The sequence below is a fragment of the Halictus rubicundus genome, chromosome 10, assembly GCF_050948215.1.
Source record: "Halictus rubicundus isolate RS-2024b chromosome 10, iyHalRubi1_principal, whole genome shotgun sequence".
In the NCBI taxonomy this organism is placed as follows: domain Eukaryota; kingdom Metazoa; phylum Arthropoda; class Insecta; order Hymenoptera; family Halictidae; genus Halictus; species Halictus rubicundus.
The window spans coordinates 8,448,678-8,474,788 of record NC_135158.1 but is presented as its reverse complement, the minus strand read 5'-3'; the positions used below and the strand labels follow the sequence as shown (position 1 = coordinate 8,474,788).

Sequence of the window (26,111 nt, the reverse complement as noted above, 5' to 3'; positions counted from 1 at the left end):
AATGTATAGTTTAGCGGACGGGTTGCAAAACCGTATTAAAAAGAATTCCGCATAATTCCCGCGGGGAACACGCTTGGCAGCTTTCGCGAAAGCTTCGGTTTCTGATCGATGCTGCTCTAAAATGCCATGTTGCATTTGATTAATAAAGTGCGAGAACAGCTGCAGAAACCCGTGTTCTATACAAAATTGCTGAAAATATCGTTCGGACATTTATAGCGCGTACGCTGAGGTTAAAACCTGTTTTGTGTTTTAGCAAAATTAGAACTGGTTGCAAGCACGAGAATCTACTTCGAAATTAATGTCAACACGGTCAAATTGCCATCACTATTTGAATACCAAATTAAATAGACTGCGGTCCTTTATGAAGGATAAAACGTTCGTGCGTCGTTAGCGAGGCAGAAAGAAATAGAAATTTATCTTTCCATTAATAATATTCATTACATGGAAATAATTAATAAGTTTTATGTTTCATTTTTACTAGAAATGCATAAAATCCGCGGTCCGCTAATAAAGATTAAATTGCGTCTGGTTTGCAAAATTGTTAGAAAACTAACAACAGCCTCGCACGTGTTGTATTACAAAGAAAAATTGCTGTCCATTTATTAGTTCGGTAAGAGCCAACCGTTAAATAAATTGATTGTCGCGTTTCTACAGTTCGTTTTAACGCAACGTAACAGTTAATCGCGACACGTCCAGCATAATAAACAACAACGTGTCCGCGAGTGGAATTCCAAGAGTACTCGTAATTATTTTTATTGGAGAACAACCGGTACTTAACGCGGATCGGCAAAATCAAGGCCGTGCGTGTTAAACTTTCCATCGTGTGTTACGTTATCGAGCGAAAGAGAAGAAAAAAAGACGAAAATGAAAAGATGAGACGACACATCGATTCGAGCGGTGCTCGGCTGCGTCAAGATATAAAAATAAATCCGAGTCGCCCGTGAACCGAACGTGAAATCATAAGAGAGAAAAGTGTACCGAAGTTTGCCAACTAAAAGCTCCTGTCAGCTCCTGCGGAGTAATTGAAAATTTCCGAGTCTCTTACACGCCGGAAAACTCTGCGCGATGAGATTGTTTCCGACGTCCGATCGAAAAAATCATCCCTTCGCCTTGAAAAAATTGCAATATTTACAACGCAACTGTTTCACAGGGCGACGGAACATCGTAAAACCTGTTATAAACCTGGCATCCTGAAACACTCTCTCTCTTTTTTCTGTTCTTTTTTAATGTGAATAAAACTTGAAAAATCGATAATCAAACTTCAAAGGGCTGCTGTTTTTTTAATTATCGAACCTTTTTTTGCGTTCCAGTACCCGCTACAGCGAAACTCATCCGGACACAGAATCTTCTTGGTTTTTTATTTTAGATAAACATGAACGCCATCATCAGATGACCTTTCTTTGTAAGCAGATGCATTTATAGTATTCACACATCTTTAGAATATAGAATATGTATAGTAACGAACATATTTTCTGGTTGATAAATTGCACTCGATCGTCATCCTAATTTTCATAAAACGATCCACGGAAGTTGGGATTTGCAGAAAGATCCGCAGTCTGTTTATCAGCGATTATATACGAACGCACGAAGTGCATTTTTTCTCGACAAAAACCATTGTAAATGTTATTGGAATATATACAAATACACTCCGAAAATTTTACAGCGAAAGGTGTTGGAACTTTTTTGTAAAAATTCCCGGAAATCACGCGATTAAAGAACCGAATTTTGATCACCGCGTATGTATTGCTTGCAACAATGCATAGTGTGTGCATTCGTAGCCGTTGGGAGGTCAGAGTGCGTGGATTATCTTTTCAGCGCGTCCCAGCTTCAAGGATCTCCAGAACGCGAAAGCTGTTGGACCAAAGCGAAGGAGGCGCGGGGTGCACGTTCTGTCGAATCGTCCTTGACCCTGAAGCCGAGCTGCATCCTGCCCCGTGCATTTCGCGAAGGATGTACCCGCGCCTGCGTACTCCCGCTACCTCTCATCCCTTTCTTTCGTCCTGGTCACTGCGATTTTCTTTCTCCTCCGCCTGCGCTCTGCTCATCCACCCCCTCTCGCATACCTCTTTCTCTCTCTCTCTCTCTCTCTCTCTCTCTCTCTCTCTCTCTCTCTCTCTCTCTCTCTCTCTCTCTCTCTCTCTCTCTGGATCTCTCTTGCGCTTCGATCACTCTCGCCCTCGCTGGCTCGGCTATTCCAGTACTCCGTGTACGTTTTATACCTCATATTCGATCGTCTCGCAGAAATCGTGACGTGTAGAAAGATCCACTGACGTTCTTACATTATAATCTCCTGATGCAATTTTATCATGTAAATATTTTTAAATAATTTCTATATGGAAATTGCACAGACATTGTTGTACATCCCACCGAAAGATCACGTAAGTGTTGGTATATTCGTGTTGCATTTATGTGAAATTGCTGGGAGTATTTTTACGCATAATAAAAATTAAAGTATTAGAACCAAATACACTTCTTTCTCTAATAATTTTAACAGATGCATGATAACATGTATGTTGTATATTTGACATGGTGATATCGAAATAATAACAGTGCAGATAAACTGCAGTGTTGCAAGCGTGCATAAAACTGTAATTGTTTCTGTTGTCGAAAGCAAAAAAAATTTCGAAAATCGTGTCGGTGAACCGCTCGCGTTTTCGTTTTCTTAAATAAATATTGAAATTTGCATTTACAGATTAGCCGAGAAGAATAAAATCGATATTCTCGCGTTGTTATTTTTAGAGCGCACGAATGATGCATCGCTAGTTGTTCCTGCCCCCGCGACGGCAGAAAAACCGTGTGCCGTGCCAATTACGCAAGTCCGATAAAACTGTTTTTGCATGCAACTACAAAATTGTACTTTCGCGGCGTAATCGGCCAGCCACGTAATCGGGTCGAAATAGCCCAGCGACGTTAAGTAATGCGACGACAATGCGTGACAGTTTTGCATAAACCACGTGCGAATTTCGGCGTCCGTATCTTAAAGGGTTCAAAACTGCTCGAAAGAACTTTGCACGGAAACGGAACGGAATCTGAGCCGTTTATATTCGCGAATTTAATATATTGTCTAAGATTTTCAGATCAAACAAGAAATAACTGCACCCTTTACCGGCTAATCTTGACGTTTGCAGTTTTCTTTCGCGAAAACTTCATTTTCCAAGCGTCGTCTTCTCTTTCATATTCAGACCGTTGTGGATTTATGTTTTACATAAAAATTTGTATTGTTTGACGAGTATTTCTCAGAGTCATGCTGTGGTTTCATATCTTTACTTTAAAGCTCTCACGACGCATTAAAAGTTCGCATAAAATTAAAATAATTTAGTCACCAATATTGTCACTAGGAAGTTCAAATTTATCTTTATAAAATGAATACATCGGAATAAAAATGAATTTGCAAACCTGGTCGAAGATCAGTATCGCTCGCGTATAATTAATGTGGTGCTTAACATGCTAATATACACACAGAACTGGTGAAGTATATAACCACTAGCCGTATAGCGCTAAGTCGTACTCGCAATGAAGACTTCAAACCGAATGACATTATAAAATAAATCTTAATCGAACACGGATCAAGCTCCAATATTTTTCTATTTTTATTACAAAGGTGGAGCCTTCTTTGCAACTAGCTGAGGGAAGTCACGTCTGCGTGACACCGGCCGTTCAAGCACGTCCTGCAACTTCTCTGCTGAATAATCAAGACGAATATCGATCAGAAGTTTACCTTCCCTCCGTGAACGATCGGAAAGGAATATCGATCTGAATGGTGGATGCCTCGGGTGAATGATTGGGAACCCGAATATATCGGGAGTAGCATTGGTCCTTCAGAGATCTCTGACGCGAAGGACGAGCGTAGGTAAACTCGTGCGGAGGTATATGTCATTTACAAACAGTGTTGCATCGCAATGCGATCCCGGGAACCTTCGAGCAGGGGCGTCGCAGGAATCCAAAGCAGGGAGACGCTGCAGAATGAGCCGAAGGGAGATTGGAAACGGAGGGAAGCATGAGCGCGAGATGGAAAGTTTTCTCCTGCTTCCAGATAACGGTGGCCATTCCTTGCGATTTCTAACACTAGGTTTACGGAGCATTAAAAGTGAGTATTTTACATTACTTTATCAAAATAAGAGGAAGGTGTCTATCCAAGTTTTCAGCCATTTTTTAAATAATATATACCTAAGGAAATAAGTTTGTTGAGTAGTTCCATGTAGATGGATCTTCACAATCTCAATAATCGTAAATTAAAAATATTAGAACCCGTCATTTTGAGGGGTCCCGTAAACTTAGTGTTAAACTGCACGCACCGCCATTCGGAAACTTCTGCCCGGAAACTCCCGGAAACTTGGCGAATATTTCAAAATATAATTGGTCCCCGACGCGGGAAGAATCAGCGCCCGTCATTTTCGCGAGCTACGATGAAATAGTTACCGCGCAACAGACCTAACACGACCAGCCGTCGATCTGAAAGCAATCTTGAAGGACTGCATAATTTTTATTCTCGCAAAAAGAAGCGAGAAGAAAGTCTTCGATTTTCGATTGTCGCAGAAGAAACATTTCTCGAGAAATAAAAATCGGAACATCGATCTCGACTTTGTTCGTTAAAAAAGAGAAAAAACATACGCAATCTTCGCTCGCATCATTTGATAGTATATTGCGAAAGCGAGAGAACAAGGTACATTCGCACGTAACCGCTGATTATTAATTACTTAGATTACAAAAAGAAAGAAAGCAAAAGAATGACTTTCGGTACGTTTATCGATCGACTTTGATCGAACATCGAGGTATCACGTTACCGAGCACGTTTCGCCGTTTCACCGTTATCTCCGTCTGTCGTCGCGAGATTAATTTTCGTTTCAAAAATGAAAGAGAGCTGCGATAAAAAGCAATACGCCTGTAATACGCTTTCAAATTGAATTTCATGAAAGTTAATACGTGTTGGAGTTCTTAATTAGATCTCGTTGTTTAATCCGAGAGGTGTTCTTCTCTTAAAAATCGTACGATTTGATTTAGTGGAATCCCGATAGAAATGAGACTGACCACTGTCAACGAGAGAAGATCGATGCAGCTCCTCCCATGTTTTCGAGAGAATTATCGAGCGTCGAGAATTTACAATAACGTGATCGTCACGTGGTTGACAATAGAAAGATAAGATAGGAGGTAAAATATGAGAATGTTAGATAAAAGAGCGCGTGTGTGCATCGAAAAACGAATGACCGGCTCCGAAGAAAATTCGATCGAAACCACTTGGCGTTGTTTGCCGACGAAACGGCACGATTATGCTATTCTTTCGATAGCCTTTTAACACAATTAACGAGCACGGTGCACGCAGAGCGCAGATAAATTTACGCAAGCACAAATACTCGCGGAGTTTCATGTGAATTACACGGAAAAATTAAACCAGGCGATTCCGATCGAGGGGAAATTATTACGAAACAAATTTCGATTATCTTATTTGCATAAAACAATTTCCGTGTCCTGTTGGAGAGTTAATATCCCTCGATTAAGACCACCGAGATGTTATATTTTCGTCGCTTCCTTGACTAATTTACACCGCGCTTCGAGATACTTATTATCGAGCCTGACGATGCTATCGATACTCGACTTGTTTCGACTGATGCACGCATTTTTCACGAACCGTTCGGCTCGGTGTAATTTTGTGCAACTTCCTTTCTTGTGTCGCGTGAGTCGACGGGGCGCAGCCGGTTTCACAGCAATTAAAATATTTATGAGACTGCGGACAATATTATTGCCCGGGTATTTCACTTATCTTGGCCGATATAAAGTGCGCTGATAACGGTGCGCTCTGTTGATATTAACAATATCTTTTTTAAGTATTTTTCACACGACCTGCATTTATTTCATGCATTTACGACAAAAATCTACGGACCAAATGAAAAACAAAAAATTTAGATAAAAACCCGCGAAGCCCGAAACGAAAACGCGAACGCTTCCGGCTTCAACGCTCGGGCCAAAGATATTTCATTTTCCAGTTCTCAATTCAGATTTCCCGGGGTTCGAAACCAAGTGGAAAGTTCCTCGAACTTCGCGGGAAGCTTCGACGGTATCGTATTCGCGAGTTCGCGTGAAAGTTGCACGGCGCAGCTATCGGCGACAATCGGCGCGAAGGTAAAACGAGCCTGGAAGTTTCCCCGAAAGAAAGAATAATTTTGTAACGTGAACCTTCGGGAAAGAAAAGGGCGCACGGCGAACGAAAAGAACATGGGCGCGCACGCACAAGCCGGTCAATAAATTTAGATTCGCGGGCGTAGATATAGTTGTGTACCGTGGAATGCATTAACGGCGTGTGCACGGGCCGCGCATACGTAAGTGCATACATCTTTTAAATCTGATAAATGCATGTACTTACGTACGCGGCGGCGATGAAGCAGTGTAAATGCACCGTGTTCCAACTATGTAGTACACACGGCCGGGAATAAACGATCGATGTTATTTGCGCGGTCGGTCCGATGTTAAATTAATTATTGGCTACACGCGATGCGCACGCCGGCACTGGCAGATATTACGATCGGTGAAAATTGCTAAATGAATATTCAACGTGGAAATACGACGCTTCGCCGCTGCGAATGGGTTACGGGGCCCGTGTACGAGCTTTTTGCACGATCTCCTTGACCGAGGGAAATCGCTGGAGTCGAGAACTATAGTTCTGCCTCGAAACATGCTCGCTGCACGGGACCGGCCGCGTACATTTAACGAGGCACGCATGCTTCTGCGATATACAGTGATTTATCTATATACGTCGCCAAGGCCTGGATGATAAACGTCGTGGTATTATCCCCACTACCGCGGCGTATACCCCGTGAGGGGTCGCGGAACACGAGAGGCCTCGGACGCCGAGGAGTGCAAACATAACACGGCTCGGTTATGTCTCCTGGACGATACACGACGCTGGCAAGACCCGTGTTGTCGACATATATCGATAATTCACTGTATACATCGCACAGAGCAGCTTATAGCTAAAATGATTGAAAAAGCGTAACTCAGCTTCGCAGTGGGTAGTCGGATTTTGTTAACCAATTTTTCAAGCAGGAATCCACCGCTAATCCGTCGTTTGATCCGATTTTGACGGTCTCGCGTAGCAGAGCGGTATCTCGAATTAATCTCAATTTGCTCGAGAAATGAAAATAGTCGTCACAGTGATTTATCGCGATCCGTGAGTAAAAACAAATAAGTTCGAAGCTCCGTCGAGCAACCGGAATTAATTAAAGACTACAGAAGCGAGCGCAAATAACCGAGCAGCTCCGGGAGTTTCATTCCTATCGGTTATTCAACATTGCAGAGCGAAGGCTTCCTTCGATAAATATTCGATTTCATTTATTTTTGGGAGCGGGCGCGTAAAGAGGTATCCACGTTTACGCCCTCCCCGGTACACCTCGGATAGTCCAATTTGCGAGAGTATCGATCATCCGTCGAAGAATTTCGTCTTTTTCTACGGACGATCGACGACGATTTCGCGTGACGACAATCGTGATCGCCGGGAAAGAGGAGGTTTTCCTTCTATCGTCAAAAGATTATGTCGCGCCATCGCCGGCTCCCGTGTGCAGACCAACCGGAAGTTGCCTTTAACACGCAGCAACGGCACAAAGGCGGTCACTTAAAAATTCAATGCATTTCAAATTGGTCAGGAATCGTCTCTTGCTCCCCGCGGACTCGGCCGCGGCTTAATTTTCGCTGGCGCGGGCATTTTTTGAAGCTTTCAGCTTTCGGTTCGCTGCACCGTAGCAACCGCGCCGGAAGACGCGGAATTTCGACCCCTCGTGTCGGGGAATAATCGATTCTCCTCAAAATATGACCGGTTCAACTCGGGAACGAACGTGCGGATAACATGAAATTAATACTTTTTTCCTTTGCTTCGAGATTAACGAACTTTATGTTCCACGTGACACGATGAAGTAGCTATAAAACTGGTCGCTACAATGATTTTGTTATAAAACTACTGCTAACATGTTCGTGACATTATTCTGATTAAAACGAGTCCCAACACGATATCGTTCGGAGCAGACGTTCTTTTTTAATTCACGATGTAGTGGCACCTCGATTATCCGAACTAGTCAGTGGAATAATAGAACAGTTATGTGCAGTGTCAAATTACATCTCTACTGATTTGTAGAACGAATCGTGTTCCACACGAAGCGCTTTAGATTAGGAAAATTCAGATATCGGTTCGGATAATCGAGGTTCAACTAAATCGTGAATTGTACGGGCAAATATGGTCCGAACGATGGCATGTTTGGTCTCATTTTAATCGGAAAATTGTGACAAATATGTTGACGAGAGCGTCGTAAAAAAAATCTTTAAATTAATATACTTCATAATTAGTAATTGCCGCACACATCATACAGTATATTTGTCCAACTTTGGCGTAATTGTTACGTTTCGCGAAGATGTTTAAGCCATGGAGAAGTAAGATACAGGGAAGAGCGAATCGCGGCGAATGAAATCGTTAGAATCGATGGGACTAGCGAGCGTTTAACGGGACCAGCGGCTAATTGCTGCCGGCGATCGATTTGGAGCTCGCCGGTGTACCAGGAGCGTCGATTGATAAATCACCGCGTTCCCATGGTAAGTTCGACCGCGGATTTATTTTCGACGCGTTGCAACGCGCCAGATTTAGGACATCGAGTCGTTGGCCCCTGCGTTCGCACGTTTGCCGCGCGTGTTGCATACTTACGCACCTGTGTCGGCCCACTTTCGCGGTGTCCTCGGAATACGGGCGAAATCAATCGCGCATGGAAAAGAAAACAGTGCGGCGTGGCTCGGCGTGGCGCGAGACTACGACATTCTTAGAATCGCGCAACGATTATCAAGACGGTTTCGCAAGCGGGTTCAACTTCCTCGCGATACGTCGAACAACCTTGCTTGCCCCCCACGCCTCCCCGCCGAAACCTTTTTCTCCGTAGAATGTTGAAACAGATGCTCGCTCGAGTTATCGGACGGAGATACGCTCGTCTACTGTCTGTCTGTGCTAACGATTTTCGGCGATAACGATGCTATTTAACACGACGAAACACGATACGTCAGAAAATTCGAAAACATTGACTTTTTTTCAACGACGTGGATCGGTCGTTCTGTCAGTCTCTTCGTTAGCATGGCCTACATTCGATCAGTTGAGCGCCGCATCGGCTAGGAATCGGAATCACGACAGGGATTCGTTTGATGCATGGCATCTGGTATCGGTGAACGCTTAACGAGACTCCGCAGTGTGAACACGATTGTGACGTGTTCACAATAAATGCCTCCAAAAATATGTCTTAAAAACTTGATAAATAGTCTGCGGATCTTTACGCAAAATAAAAATCAATTGTATCAACTGCAAGAAGCAGAAAGCATTCGGAACACCAACTCGGTTTCGCCATAAACGCATCAAACCCGCAACGATGATCGACTATAATTGTTACAAGAACGGTAGCCCTGTGGATGTTTCAATATCCCGTTTCCTCTCATCGAAATACGATCGTTCTCCGATTAATATTATCGTGGCGTAAGGGAACTTTTCCCGGGCACAAATCAGTAAACAGAATGAATTTATGAATTGAAGAAGTATAATGCACGTTCACAAGAAAACCTCGAGAATGGATGGCACACTGGCATGAGCATCGTTCTTTTATGAGTGCCACAGCAGACGTATAAAGTTTGGCAACAATATCGAGCATTTGTCTGCCTCTTATCTAGCATGGCGGTCGCGAGATACGATGTCGATAAATTCACATAAATTCCCGCGAATCTGGAATCTCCTCGTCGGAACGAAAAGAACGCGCTCCAGATCCGTGTCTGCGAGCATCGGGGAACGTCGGGGAACAGCCAGGTAATGGAACAACATATAAATCAAACGTTGCAAACAAACATCGCGCGTCACCCGTCGTAACGTGGACCCCACCGTGTCTGCCGGCTAATAAGCCCGCATTAGGCGTCGGTTAGATACAATTACGTACGTTAGTGACTGTTTATCGTTATGCAACGGCCGTGTAGTCGCGACAGGTGAGCATTAAAGTTTATTAACAGTCGACCGAGTAGCTGTGCCCCCTCGAAGCGTGGTCAGTACCGTGATTCAGGAATTGTTCGACCGCTCGGGGATCATCGTTTCGAGAGACCCAGCATTCCTGGAGAGTGAGAGAGAGTGATAGAGAGAGAGAGAGAGCTTTGAACATTTATTTATGACGCTCTACGGAGAGATAGGGGACGAAACTCCTAATTTTAGGAGTAGAGTAGTCCCCCGTTGTACGATACCTGCTAAGTAACGACTCTGTCTACCCTCATCTTACGGGCATTCATCCTCAATGAAACTTATAGTTTCCTACTAAATTAAACATGAAAGAGAATATCGAATGAAATTTCTTTACACACGCCTCTATCACGGTGAAGAACGTACATATTTGAGCGCAGGAGTAACAGCACTTTATTAACTTGGCTTTCTACTTTTTCAAGCAGCTGCCTCGGCTCGAAGGATACATGGTAGCGGTGTGGAAACGTTGCGGGCGAAGGCAGGTGGAAAATGTCGATACAATAATTTTTCTACCGTCTCTAGAATGAACTTTTCGAAACATGTTTCTGCAGCGAACGTTTCGACAAATCAGCATGTGCATGGGTGTACCATTGTGTTTTATTAATTTAGCTTTTTACTTTTGTAAGGAACTGTTCCGCTTCACGTATCAGCAACATGGAAACGTTGGAGGCGAAAGAGGGTGGAAAATATTGATACAATTCCCAGTGCCTGTAGATTAAACATTTCGAAACACATTTTTGTTATCGATTAGCATTCGCATGAAAGTATCGTTGCTTTTCACTTTTTCGAGAAGCCGCTCCGATTTTGAGTCGAAGCGGCACAAGCAGAATAGGGAACAAGAAAAAGTTCGAAACGCAGAAAATTATTTCTGCGTCGTTCGGTTGTTATCGAACGTTGATGTAAAATACATAGATACGAAGGCGTGTACGAGGAATTGCTCTTCACAAAGGAAACGAGCGAGTCAACAACAGAAGTTTCAACGGAGCGGTCGGTGATTCACGCTACGCTGTGACTTTAAATAACTAACAAAAAAAAAAGAAGAGAAGACAAAGCTTTCAACGATAAGATTACGCGGACGCATCCTCAGTACGCGGAAAGAAGACTATTTCACGGAAGCCTGCATGTAAAACAATCGCCAGAAAAAGAGAGAGATTGTAACACGCAACTAGCAGTTGCTGTCAGAAATTTACAATCCACTTTAAATGTCGAACAAATGAACTACGACCCTTTTAATTCGACAATATCCTTTGAAAAGAAATGCATCATTCGTTACACCGATGATGCGTTAAAGCATCCGAAAAATTGCAGAACCGCAGCGCAGTTTCCCACAAAGAAATTCCGGGAGCAATTCGCGCGGCAGGAGTCGTGCCAATTAAACGACGCGGGGCGCCTTAGCCGAGAGCATAAAAATATTTCAAACGATCGGAAAGCCCGTATAACCCGGGCCCGTTTTTAATTATTTCGAACGAGCTTCCACGGTGCACCGGCACGAAAACAGGTGTTTTCGATCCGCGCGGCTGGCCCTATCCACGGAACGGCCATTAAAATCGAACGAAACACGGTTTACGCGAGTCTATTTCCGAGGATTAATCCGCGGCGTAGACGAGCATCGGGGCGTCGTTAAAATTTCATTGTCTCGGCATCTACGAGGCAAGGCAGGCCGCGCGCGCGAACCAAACGCGCTCAAATGGTTTTACCGTCGTCGTAAATAGCAACAGTTGGGAAATTAACATCTGCCCGCCCGATGTAAATCCCCTCGACTCCCCCGCCCTCTCTCTCTCTCTCTCTCTTCCACCCCCGTTACACCGGCCACCCCCACAGGGCAGTCGATCTTGAAGCTCGTACTCCGGCAAATTGTGCGCGATCGTAAATCGACCGGCGAACCTGCATCTACACGCGGAAACTACGTTGACAAGCTTCAGAATGTCTTGTTTTCGGCTTCCTGTAGTCAATACTAGTGGAGTCTTGAAAATATGTGTGCAAAAAGATTTGTTGAAATTAGCAAGGATTATATACAACCGTCAAGATCTACTCGCGCGATCAACTTCAAATTTTCAGAGCATTTTCAGAAAACTTTCCGCTGTCGGATGAAGAAAATAATTTAAACAAACGTTGACACATTTGAAAATTAGGAATTCAAAATGTCGCCATTTTGATAAACAACGAGCTTCAACATACTTTCCGCGGCGAGTGTACCTCTGCCGAAATATCGGCGGCGACAATAGAAACAACGCGATAAGAATCGCTCACGACTCGTAAAACTGAAAGCAAAAATGGCTCTCTCTCTCTCTCTCTCTCCTTCTCTCTTTCTCTCTGTGCTTCACTCGCTATTTCCGAGACTGCAACGACGTTCCAGTTAAACCGAGTTATCCATCTCGCGTGCAACGACTCGCTCACCGAAATAGTTTTATAGGGAATGATTGCCCAGTTAAAACACACATCGAGCGCGTAAAACGCATTTTTTCGCTCGCCCGCGCCCCGCTCCATTCCCGAGGAAATCGCCTTCGAATCTGTTTGGACGCGCTGCGCCGAGCGCGGGAATCGATTCTCTCGAAAATGGTACCTCGCACGGGAAAATTGTTATTTCGTGTTTTTGATTTCGTTTCTTTTGCGAGCTGCCCGCTCTGCGTCGTTCTAAACCGACGTCTGCTCGGAACCTTTTAAAGCCGCGATTTTCTGAAATGAAAACTCTGAACCAAATCTCTGTTCTGAACCAAAAAAAGTATAAAAAAATGTAAAATATTAGCCTGTGTCCTAGACCGCGCTACTGTCGGAGGACATTAGAAATAAATATTGTATTTATGATAAAAGTATTTGTCGAATATAATACAGCAGTAGAGGATGTTTCGTTGCAGGAAGGAAATTGAATTGTGTGCTAAGACTTCCAGCGGCACTGAATGGATGGCACAGGATGTCGAATCTGAGAGTCTACGTTCCCGGAAACGGGGAAATTTAAAAGATTCTTGAATTTCACCGGACTCGTGCACGACAAAGAATTGCGTCCGTATCATTTCGCTAACACGCAGTCATCGTGCGGTTATTTCGTATCAACGAAGCACGAATCTTTCCCACCGGAAACGGCACTTGGCGTAATGAGATATCCATGCGGAGACACGTTCTCGGTACGCGACGTTTTTAATCTTCGCTTCGGAGGAATCGGTCATTGCCGCTGCTAATAACAGTACGGAAAAATCGTTGTGTCTACAAAAGAATGACATAAGTACTCGATTTAACTACGACAATAAGATACGGCATCTGAGAATAATCATTTTCCAGTGACATTTGCATCGTCTAGACATTCCCGACTGTCTCGTTTATTGTCAATTTATCTTCGTTAAAGAGAATTTCGAACGATGTAGAGAAAAAATTAATAGCCTTGATTGTGACCATTATCAACGGTCATTCAGAACTTGTTTCACGGAGTTGTTCGAATCGAGAAGTTTTGTTTCGTTCAAAGAAAGCTGTAAAACGTGCCCGTTAAATAAACGTTGCTGTTTTATATTCTTCGCCTTTACACCTTTCCAACGACTTTATTTTCAAGGCAGCTGCATTTTATACGCTATTGATTACACTTAATTCCAACTGACTTTGGATATGCGAAACATAATATCGCGAAAGCTTTAACGACAATGTACCGACACCTTTACTTTATTTATACCTTACAAATACATGTGGTTACAACGGTACAACGAATGTAGTACAGTTCATAGTACTATATAGTGTAGCTGATTTTCATAATCCAAAGGAATCTAATTTCGTATGCAGATCTACGGCCTAAAAATGGCCCCAGTTACAACGGTGTGAACGACTGTTTGCATTATTCTGTAACCTACCCCCTTCCGCGCCGCGCGGTTTATCTCGTATAAATAAATAAATTAAGCCCCAGTAAAAATATCACGGGTAGAGTATTGTTTATCGTTCGCGGATCGCGCCGTTGAAAAATTTCCATTCCGTTCCAATTCTCGGTTACTTCCGCTTTGAGCGCGCGCGCGCGTGCGTGCACGATCAGGCGACCGGTCGAACGAACGAACGAACGGTCGAGTTAATACACCAAGGATCGTCGCGATCTGTTGGCGAAAACAAATGCAAATTTATTGTCCGGTGTGCAGCGTGCCCGGCGCGTCGTTATTACGGCAATTAATTAAAATTCCTGTCATTATTCGCCGTCCTCCTGCTCCAGCCCTGAAACCATGCGTGAACCGCGGCCGAACGGTCATTTTGCATGCACCCTCAAAAAGGCCTTCTGTCGTATTCCTGATGACATACTATTGCGATTGGAAATTGCCGTGCACGCACGTCACCCGATCTACCCGAACGCTTTAAAACAACTGCACACACGTGAACTGGGAGGAGGCGAAGTGCCGAGCCGGCCTCTCGTAACACGTAACGCTCTTTTAAGGTTATACATCGCTAATTTCGCGACCCTTCGCGCTATATCTCGACACTGAACTCCGATCGATCCTCTAACGAGGCACCGGTCCCACACGATGATCTTTGAAATTTTCGGAAAGCTGAAATAGTTCACAATTTCGTGATTTTCTTTTAACACTGTATTCTATTATCATTTTCAGGAAAACTCGAAATATATAAAGAAAGTGCTCGGTTCAATTTTAAAAAACGAGACGTTTCAATTTTTTTCACAGACTGTTGTACGTCAAGGTACAATTAGTAATTGAAAACGATCTGGGAGCTTGATGATTGCACGGTGATTTGTTACCGGTACACAGTGACTGATGCTGAGAAACGTGGTGTTGAATCTGATAATTATGTTGCGATACAGAGATGACTGTATCATTTTCGGTCGTACAGTGATGCATGATGCATCTTCGAAGCGGCCGCAAAATTATGGCGGAACCTTTCACGCGAAAAGTCCCGCTAGGTGGGTCCTCGCAAGTGGATCGGTCGTTTCACGTTGTATTATTCGGTTTACGATGATCAAGGAATGGGGCTGTGGTAGGCGCGCGTGGTTGTCACCTGTGGGCATGTGGCGAAAAGGCCATTAAGCGATTAAGGCAGATCTCAAGATCTGTTTCGGCTTGATTTTATGATTTTACGACGAAGTTGGCTCCTCGAAGGCGAGGGTCAACAATCACGTAGTGAAAACAATGAAAGGATGCGGGGGCGATGGCGGGAAACGGTTCTCGTGTGCCACGGACTCGCTGATAGTCTCGTGGCTGCGTTCTCTGCGTTATGTAACGTAACAACGTGTGGTGTAACGGGGTGGCTCGCGCGGCGTGGGTTTTTACATTGCCCGTTTCTGTGCCACGCACCAACCCCCTGCCCCATCCCGTCCGGCCGTAGTTTCGTCGCTTGGGGACAAAAAAAATCGATAGGCTCTCTCCCCACGATTCTCTCTCTCCCACTCCCTCTCTCTCTCTTGTTCTTTCAGTTCCTCCCTCCCCCCGGTGATCCCCTTCGAACCCACCGCCCCAACCCCCGGGGTTCCCCCTGCGTTCTGTCCTGCTCTGTGTGCTTTACCATGCGGAGTTCTCGTTCTCTGGCTGTTCCTAGCGTGCGGCAAAAAGGTGTACAAGCGACTAACAAAGCCTCGGGTTTTTTTTACGTTTATGCACATTTCCGCCCCTCACGGTTTCATGCCGGTGCCATGGCTCTGCCAGCTCCGCTCCGCACCGCTCCGCACGGCGAGCGAACGAGAAGCGAGCGGATGGACGAACCAGTCAGCCCACGAATCCGTTAGCGACGAAACACGCATCGCTAACCTTTGGATCGGTCGCACACAGCTCGCTTTTGCACCGGGGGCCCAGTGTAAAAATAAATTCGCAAATGAAACGTGAATTCTTCTTTGTCGATAACGAGCCGCCGAGGGCCGATCCTATACGCGATCCTCGATTAGCCTGCACCTAACAGACTCGCGTACGCGAGGGCTGGATGGGCCACACCAATTACAGGATCAAATATTCCCCTTTGATCCGAATCGATGCACGCCGATCCAAACTCGGCACGAAAGACGCGCCACAACCATCGCCTGTGCTGCACCGTGGCGAAATTTCGACGGGTCCAGAATGCTCGATTGGATTAATGGACGGTATTCCCTTAAACTGTTCCTTGCTCTTTGTCGGGCAACTTCGCCTGTTTCGAATGTTTGCTCCCTTTGATTTCGCTCGGCCGACGAGCCTCCAAGTTCCTGTCAGTCCAATCCCCCCCCCCCCCCCGTTCTAGGAACGATACCGATCCGCGTTCGACGCTTACTGGATCCTCGAATTTGGTGTTTGAATGATCGCTACGGATTTCCTTGGTGCCGACGCGACAAGGGTCTCTGTCTTAAGAGACGGGGATGGTCACCCTCCGACCCACGAGAACCAGCGACTCGATTGACGGAGAGCAAACGTAATTGTGAATGCGAGCGAATTTCTATTTTAGACTGAACCACCTTTCTAATTTTTGGAGTAGTCTGTTCCGTAACAGCCAGACGTCGAATTTTAGATTGAACCACCCTTGGGAAATGCGTATCTAATTTTTGCAACTAATTTTCGAAACTTGATTAAATGATATTTTTTAGTTTTTTTGCTTCAATTCAAAGCATTGAATTCTATTTTTATATCTCCTGATATTTCGCAGCGTTATCGCCGTCACCGTACCTGCGAGGACATTACGTCACAACCTACTTTCTCATACAGAGCTGTGTCGCACATCACATTGTAATTTCCGCTGAATTAATCGTGTTATGCATAGCGACAATTTATATTCTCACATTGCACACGTTTTTGCTGAAAAGTTGTCAGAACCGAGACTCAAATTACTCAAAATTGTATCTTAGATGAATGCTGTCGTTCAACAACCAACATCGTCTATCATTCCACGTTGAACACTTTATACATATGTTTACGCACAATTATAACACTCAGCATGACATTCAGAAATAGTTTCTGATTTTCTAAGAGGGTACAATTTATAAAATTTTATAACTACAAAAGGTGTTAATCTCGCAGAACAGATCAATATTTTACCATTTCTCATAGAACCTACTATCGCATTCAAACGAGTTCGCCCTGGGAGTAAATCAACCGAGCGGGAATCTTCCTTAGATTCTTGTTAAATAATGTCGGCCATAAATATCGAGTAGAATTCGGATCGGTGAAATCTATTAACATGTTTAGACGTCTCTTACAAATAGACTTTCAGCATCATCCTGTCCGGGGAGTTATGAATGACTAGAAACGGCGAAATCTTCCGCCGCCCCCGCGGTACAATCTAGTGAACCGTTTCTCTTTCATGCGCTCTCGAGGAGGAACAAGAACGGGCGCGGGTCGCGACTTATAAATCACGTCGACAATCGGGGTTAGTACAGGCACCCTTGGAAACCTGTTCCACCAGAGCGTCTCGTCGGCCATTGTTCTGCTCCATTTCGAACTTTCCTGACCCCCGGTGTATAAAAGGGTCCCGTCTAATCACACGTATCACGCATGTTAATTAACGGCCCCGGGGTCCTTTCTACATTGCGAACAACGACGCGAGATAACCGTAAATTGCTTCCAATTTAACACACAGTGCCTAACCAGGGACCATCATTTGTCACGGGGAAAAAAATGAAGAAGAAGAAGCCGCGGACCGTGTCTCGTCACCTCTGTTAAATAGGCTTTCAACTATACCGTTCGCTTTGCCCTCCCTTATGGTCGCCGCGTCTCGGACTGGCAACGCGATTATAAACAGATATGGATATGATTTTTGGCGATTTTGACGTACTTTCTCGAGCATGATTAAAATCAGAAGATTGCATTTACTTGGATTTTTTTATGTATTTTATTATATCTGCTTGAATAGAAAAATTTATTCGATCATTTTTCGTATGAACGTTTTATTGGTGTCAATAGTTGTAAAATAAAGGACGATTGTAACGTCATTTTCTATGGTTATTTACTACGTCGTTGTTTTCGATGAACCGTGAACGCAATATACATTTAACAGGTGTTTAGAAAATTTCGGAGTGCAAAGGGTTAAACCTGTGATAAATGACGAAGCGAAGTAAGTATGAATTGTACTCGGTAGTTTTGCATGAACAATATCCAATTTGTCATTTTACCCTTACTGCATGTAAGTCGACTTTTATTAGGTTAGCTTGAAAAATGTTTACATACAGCTGCAATTAAATCTGTGCATAATTTTTGCACGATTAAGATGGACGGAGTACTCACCTATTTTTCTCCAATTCGTTATGAGTAGTCCTGCAAATGGAAAAGTGTCCTCATTACCAATTGAACCGAACAAATCTCGTTTGTTGTTAATGATAAAACAAGAATGCAAAATGTTTTACGTCTACAAACTTTGAACAATGTACTTGATATCGCGTTAATACAATATTTAAGACCACTCCGAACAATATGTGCTCAGTACCGAAGGATCAAAGGAAGAGTAACTTTTTGAAATTCGAATTCAATATGTGCTTTGTGAGCACAACACCTCGATTGTTTAAACTGTGTGTAATCTGGTACAGCTTTTTTTGTTCCACGTGTACCGTCGATTTACACGGTCGCATATCGCCTGTCCGCTGTGTGAGACAAATCGGTTCGGGAGTGGTCAAATTGTAACCGAAACAACAGTTGAGTGCAGAATTGTCAAGCCACTGACGTGTAGAATACAGAGGAGAAAAAAAAAGCGAATTGTAGAACGCGGAGAAAATTTATCGAGTTGCAACGAAATTATTGAATTTTTCGGTGCACTTGCAACCGAAACGGTTCTGAAAACAATTCAAACAAAAATAACTGGAACAAAAAGCTAGTGTGTAATACAATTCGAAATGATAGGAAAACGTTCTAGCTCATCGAGAATTACAGAAGCCACGTTATTAACGGAATGTTCTAATGAATTTCTTTCTGAATTCGTAAATTTTTATTTATGTGCATGCATCCAGCTGAATCTGAGTATTGGCAAATTATTGAATATGGATGAACTGTTATGACTAAGTCTAATTGTAATGTACTGAAAACAAGTAAGAAGACATGAGAAGACAAAAGAAGACATAAGAAGTAGAAAGTGTTTTGAGCTGACGTAAACTTGGAAAATGGAACGCAAGAATCGATTGCAACTTGATCAAAATTCATGTGTATTGCTTCGAATTAGGCTGTGGATTTTAATGCAAAATACGCATACACATTTACTACTCTTCCTCAATAAAATCTACTGAATATAAATCTTATGCCTTTCTCGTAGAACAAAATAAAATTCTATTGTAACCTTAAGAATTAAAGTAAATATAGACATACGTGAAATAGAAATTTATAGAAGTACAAAATATTGCACATGATTTCTATAATAAAATTCCTTGACGATCTTCGCTTCTGTTGCACAAATCATTTCATTTTGATCGACGGATATTCATCACAGCAATGAGAACAAATGGTACCAACCTGCTGCCCTGGGATTTTTTCGTCTTTGGCCTTTTTGTGACCGTCCGCATATCATCGGGCATCGGCATCGTCGAAGCGTAGCCATGTTCAGCTTCTGCAATGACAAAACCAATCGTCAGTGACGAAGAGAGACAGACAATGAAGAAAAAAATAGAGGGGTGTAGAGGAAGGAGGAGGGGGAAGAGAGAAGAGACATACACTACCGCTCAAAAGTATGCGGACAGTTGGGCATCTAAGACAATAACGAGTTATTGAAATTTCAGGACACTTCGCCTATAATAACCTAATTTTTTAAGCCCTATCATATGACGAGTCCGACCCGTCATGCTCCTATCTTTTCGAAAATTATGTGAAATTGTATTGGCGATCCAGACCCAGCAATTAGAAGAGTTCAGAGGTGGCCGGGAAGGGGTTAATACTAACCTACTTCATAAATTGTCTACAATTGACTGAACGAGAATACCCCATTAAATTCACCCCACCACACCGTAAAATCGAGAAAGGTGGCGCGCCTCTCTAACTGTCCATCGCTTCGGTCGCGGGCGACGAGCAACTAGAGAGGCACCGGACGTTTCCATTTGGAAGGGACGATTTCCAATCGTCGCAGGGCCATAAATCGCCGAGACCTTTGGTGAATGGGGAACAAAGGGATTCGAAAATTCGCGAAAGTCGGTGGACTCGTATCTCTTGGCCGGCGTTCGCGCGATCGTCGATCCCTGGAGCAGGAAGTTCCCCCCTTCTTCCCTCTCTCTCTGTCCGGGGCCACTCTACATTGTTACGTTCTCGGATTTATTTGACTGGGGATCGGTTACTCGGTTCGTCGTCCGAGCGGCTCTCGTTCGCCGGGACGGCGTTAACTGAAATCGTAACATAAATCCCGCTCTTTTCGAGTGAGGATCGTCGAAGCCGGCGCGCGAAGCGGTGTTTGCGCGGCGCTTTAATGCCGTAGTAAGTTACGCTCCCAAGACAGAACGTGACTTTATTCCGCCACGTCGCCGGCACCGTGTACGCGCTTAACGAGCACGAGTTCGCGAGTCATGTACGCCGCGACGCGGTTTTTTCGCGAACGAGCCCCTCCGCGCGGTATCCTCGCCGTGCGAAACGTACGCTTGCGCTCAAAAGTATGCGAACCTTTTGCGATCACCTAAAAATAGCACCGCAGCCGTTGATACTAGATCCATGAAGCCATTATATGTGACCATTTCACATTACAGCGGTGCGCAACACTTGAGGAGGCATTCCGGTCTTCGAGGCCGTTTTGCCACGTATTTTTACGAATTTTTTTCAGGGAAACTATCGAGCCTTTTGCATTGGGATTTTGCACGCATATTTATTGGCATTTGAAGTACACCGGTATTTTTCTGGGGAATGTTAGCCACGACGGTTCTGTTCTAAATAAACAATCTCCGTGGCCACGCGAAATCCAGTTACGGGGAGTGCTGAACGTCCCCTTTGTAAAAGTTCGATTCCCTTCAGAAATGACGAAAAATGCAATTACCGGTAGCTCTGGGACAATTCCACCTTTCCGGCATCAATCGACCGGCTGAAATTACGTAAGTGGACGGAAAAGACGCGGGGAAGAAGAGAGAACACGCGGCAAAAGAAAACGAAAAGTACAGAAAGATATCCGGAGCAGCAGACACACGTAACACACACACATACACGCGCGCGCGCGTGCGTGCATGCTATACTACACACGAGCTGGGGACAGAAGACCAGTCACCATAACGAGTGGTGTAAATTATAAATGCCTCCTTTGGCGAGCCTACGGTTCTCCGATCCTCATCATCGTACAACAGGCCTAATGGCAGCCAGTGAAAAAGAACACGCGCGCCCGCGACATCGACCATCTGTCCTCGTGAAAGAAGAAAAGCGTCTCGCTCGCATGCCATGACCATAAGGCCGGACTCGCGCGTCATGCAAAAGAGAAATTCGCGTCGTGAATAGCGGAGCCGAACTTACGCGAACAGAAAGAGAGGAGAGCCGTACCTTATGGAACTCGTTTTTAGAAACTGATGAGGGACAGAGGGGCATCAAAGGAAGGGGGACAGGGTTACGGGGGCTATTTCCAAAAATTTGAACAAAACAGGAAACCCGTCTCCCTTGCGTGGGAATCGCACAACAAAGAAACGAAAAGAATAGTGATCTTGTTGTTTTTTCTCTCCCTCTCCCTCTCTCTTCGTTGCCCCCCTTTTTCACCTCGTTGACGCTAAATTATTACTTAGCGCGCCTCGCTGACGCGGTTTGCTACACCACGTAACAGTTCCGATGAAAGATCGGAATCGCTAAATGCGAGGAAATTCTCGGAAGGAGTTAATAATGTACGTGATGCTTTATCATTAAGAGCGCTAATTAACAATCCACCATTTCCCTTCCTTTAGAAAGTAGCAATATAATCCGCGAGTATCTCTTACATTTCGCTCGGATAAAATGGCGCAAGATGGCGGTGATTAATTGACCTGCGTCTTCTTTTTTCCACGGCGTAAAACAATTGCAGAAATTAATGGTGAACGCGACAGTAACCGAATCCCAAAGAGTGACAATTTTTCCTTTTTAAAGAAGCACACAAGCATGAAGACTTGCCAAAACATGAAAACCACGAAAAATTTGTAAAATACAAAATTAATTCAAATTTAATACCGCTTACTGTATTCCATTGATGGAGAAAATTCAATTCTACTCCAATTTTTTTCTTTGCTCATTCTTTTCGTTCGCTCGTTAATGATTGCGTGATTTTTTCTCGCTAGACTACGTATCCGTTGATTAAGCCGCGGGACACGTGTGAAGTTTTTTCTTTTTTTTTCTCGCCACCGGTCGCGCATTTGATGTATGAATTAGCGAAGAATAAACACTTCGGGTTGAAAGAAGTCGTCAGAGACGCGCGAGAGATTTAAATGAAAAAGTAAGCTTCACGTCTTCAAAGCGGAAAGGAGAAATCGCCTTTGATTGTGCATGTAGCACGCGTAATATGTATAATGCATTGATATGTAACACGTGACGCCTCTGACTCATGCCTTTATTTTAAACCCCCGACTTTTTGCGCGCGCAATTGTGTGGTGATTTCCGATTCGCGAGTATTGTGGTTTACGATTTCTGATTTGCATACACTGCGATTTGCGATTTTCGATTTGCATCTATTGTGGTGTGTTGATCCTACTTTGCATGTATTATTGTCTGTCGTTTCTGATGTGCGACCCTTTTTGTGATTCGTTGACTTATGTGATATATGCTTACTTGCGATGCATGTCTTTTTTACAAATTTCTCATTCGTGAATTTTTGTGCGATTTTTTTGTTTATCCACTTTTTTTTTTTATATTTGTGATGTTCCATTGAACGGTTTTCTCAGTTTTGTGACCATTTATAATGTTTTATGGATTTCCTGATTGTCGTAACCATCCACTTATTTATGGTCATTCTTAGTGTCTTTTATTGTCTTTTGTGGGGCTCAATTTACTCCATTTTATGACTTATCTGTATTTATGTAATCTCAAACATTTGTCTTCGTGCGCATTGTGATTCGAGTACGTGTTTCTGTTACTTCTGACCTGTGTCTAAACGTCTTGTAACTTGTTACTTAAGTCTCTGTGTGCTTTGTGAGTCATGGCTTCTGAGCTTTGTGATTTCCTCGCGTTCCCATATTTTGTAGTGCACTTTGTAACTAGCCTGTGTTTACCGAGTGATTTGTATGTGTGTACTGCACGACAATAGTTTGCGTGATTTCTTCCTATAGTTGGTACGTTTATCTGCTTTGCAATCGTGTTTTACGGTTCTAGTATAATTACGATTCGCGTGCACCCTTCGCGTTTCATAATTTTTATCCTCCCACAATTTTTACCCGTTCGATCCTATTTTTACCATTCACTCGTGTTGCCCCCCACCCCGATCTCCACCCTTGTTCCTGTGTTCCGGCTGTTTCCATCCGCTTATCTTCGTTTCTCGGATTTTTCTCTGTTTTTGTCTACTTACTGGCCGCCCCAGCTGCGGCGCAAATGAATGCAGAATTGAAAACTCGTTCCGCTGAATCGTCAACGGAGCAATTCACCGCGTCACCGTCGGGAGTACACGCGAAAGGGTACCAAGCAACGAGCACACGACCTTTCCTCGAAGTCTCGCGCACACGGACAATTTAATTCACCGGGATGCATTCATCGCGAACACGCGGCGCGTAACTCTCTTGCGGCAAGGCGAAATTCGGTAATGCCGGTCGGGGAAGTAAACAGTTCAACACTCGATTACCGAACGTGCGATCAGGCAGTCGAATACTATCAACACCCACCCTACCCCCGGGAACGGTCCCGAGAAACCAAAACTCGCGTCGCTTTTGATTTCGTCTTTTATCAAACGTTCAAACCCTCGGACCGACTCCACTAGAACCAGAAACGGACAAGTTCACGATATACAGTAGATCCTCCTATAAAGCGGTCTAAAAACTGTTTGAAAAGACTATATCTAGATAAGACTCTTCTCGAAAGACTGTAGATAGACAAATTTTTGGAATGCCTGAATCCGCCACAGAAAGATTGAAGCATCTTCTTGGAAAGGCCCCGTCAAAAACCGTCGTTCGACGTTTCAAAACATACACAGTAGCCGTGCTCAGACGAAAAAACGTGTGCATCCGAGAAGAAACGAAAGCGTCTAAAAATTATGGTAGGATAAAAACGTTCGGTGTGGGGATCACGGCAGCGTTCGAGAGTATTTAGTACACTTGGCCCCAGCGTTGATCGCAGCTCCTGAAGGTTACATAAGCGGTCACAGCTTCCGCGCTAATAAGCGCTCCTTTTACGCGCGGTCGTATCGCTCGGAAGCGTTTTTGAGGGAGCCCGGTGCCAAATAGGCCAATTAATATAACGTAACAGCCTTATCTCGGGTATCTTCGGGCAATAACAGTTAATGTTCGATCGACGATTCGCCGTGATTCCCCTTGCCACGGAGCTGGTAGCAGAGAGGAGCGGTGCGGAGCGGTTCTTCTCAACGAGGCGGCCAATAAACCGACGCGGAAAGCTCCTTTTCTGGGGCTGGACGGGTTGGGTCCGTGCTCGTTCAACGGGCACACGAAACATCCCTCTCGGTCGCGTGATGCGAGCTTAAACCACGGAGGAGAGATCGATCCGCGTAATGGAGGGAGAGCAGAGAGAAACAAAGAAGCCGTTCTCGGGGCGTTCGCTCGAACGTGTGTACGTGACGCGGTGCGAGCTCGAGCGCGCGCGCACGTTCCCTCGCTCCGGGAATACGTGGATCTTAAAAGAACCAGGAAAGAAGAATTACGGCACCGTACATCTCGAGCAGTAGCTATTCGAAAGCGAAACGCAGTAACCCTAGAAAAATGCAAAGCGACACCCCGTTTATTGTGATCCGTGTATTTGCGTTATTTACGCCGCGATTTTTCTCGATGTTTTGAATTTAGCGAATGGCTGCGAGAATTTTCTAAAATACTAACGCTCTTTTTCTTAGACAACTAGATTATTTTTTACACGGTCATCACATTAACCGTTCGCGCTGCAGAATGCATTCTTTATTTCTTTCTTTTCGGTTGTTTTCGCGTTGTTAATTATACTGGATGAGTGGGAATTCGAGCACGAGGCGATTCTATTTGCAAAGATAAGTCAAAATGAACGAATAACATTGTATCGGTTGACATTGATTGGTTGAAATCGGCGGATACGCGAGCAGTAGAATTGGTTGGCCATGATCAGACGCGTCTGACGATTCCTATTTAACCGCACGCGGGACCGCCGAATTTTCAAACTCGATCTCTCCTCGAGAATGAATCGTCGACCGAGAAAATGTTATTCGTTTTTTCTTACTTGGTTCCTTCAAATGAAACTGCACAAATTGAGACACTCTGCGTGTATTTGCATTAATTGCAAGGTACAGAAACTACGTTTATTTCCCTTTTTAATCATTCCACATGGTTGAAACTAATAGAACAGTAAATACTCTAAATGTTTTTCTATTGTGACATACAAATGTTAAAATATAAAAAAATTGTTCTTTTAGATATCGCGCATACAAGGAAAAGCTGGAAATTACCAGACCATTGCCAACTGAAAATAATCGATGTGTATTTTTCCAGTATGTCAAACTTAAGGGATCAAATCACTTTCCAAGGTGAAACCTCCAACGAGCTAATTCAGAAAGACTGTATAAAAGATGAGAGAATGTTAAAAATGTATTAATAACAACCAAGATAAAACTGCACGTGATTACCTCGTGACGGGCTATCTTTATAATAAGTTGTGTTGTCACCAAGAGATACAGAATTTGTTTGTGTCTTTCCATCGTGTTATATCTCGTGCAAAAATATTGTTCCTTAAACAGTTGTTGATAAATATAAAAAAGTTGAATTTTTTCTATTTACTATTTTAAAAAAAAGATATGTGTATACATGTAGCACATATTAATGCATAAAAGAAAAAGCCTCTCTGATGAGTCTACATGTGCTAGTAGTAACGTTACCGTTCAAATCTCATGACACTGTGAAAAGTCCATGAGATTACGAAGAATGGTATATCACGATTTGCATAGAGTGACTCACATTATCTGCATTCATTTGTTCACGTACTGTTGAACGGACTATGCAGCGTACGAATTCTTCCGTGACCCTTATTTGCTTATATTCTGTACCTTTCCTTCCATAATCCTTCGGTGAAACATTTCACCTAATCGTACAGTAAGCTACGATAGAGCTGACTGATTAGTTTTACAACCTCGTCCGTTGCAACAAATATTGGAC

General features: G+C 43.8%; 1 protein-coding gene across 1 annotated transcript in view; it reads right to left on the bottom strand.

The window, feature by feature from the left end:
* The window catches only part of Mxd (MAX dimerization protein), a 285,259-nt gene that overhangs the window by 254,146 nt on the left and 5,002 nt on the right, over positions 1–26,111 (bottom strand). The window contains exons 3-4 of the mRNA XM_076794420.1: positions 19,378–19,471; positions 18,166–18,195 (exon numbers count right to left, since the gene is read on the bottom strand). Of these exons, the coding sequence (XP_076650535.1) occupies positions 18,166–18,195; positions 19,378–19,471 (124 nt within the window). The remainder of the gene's footprint in view (positions 1–18,165; positions 18,196–19,377; positions 19,472–26,111) is intronic.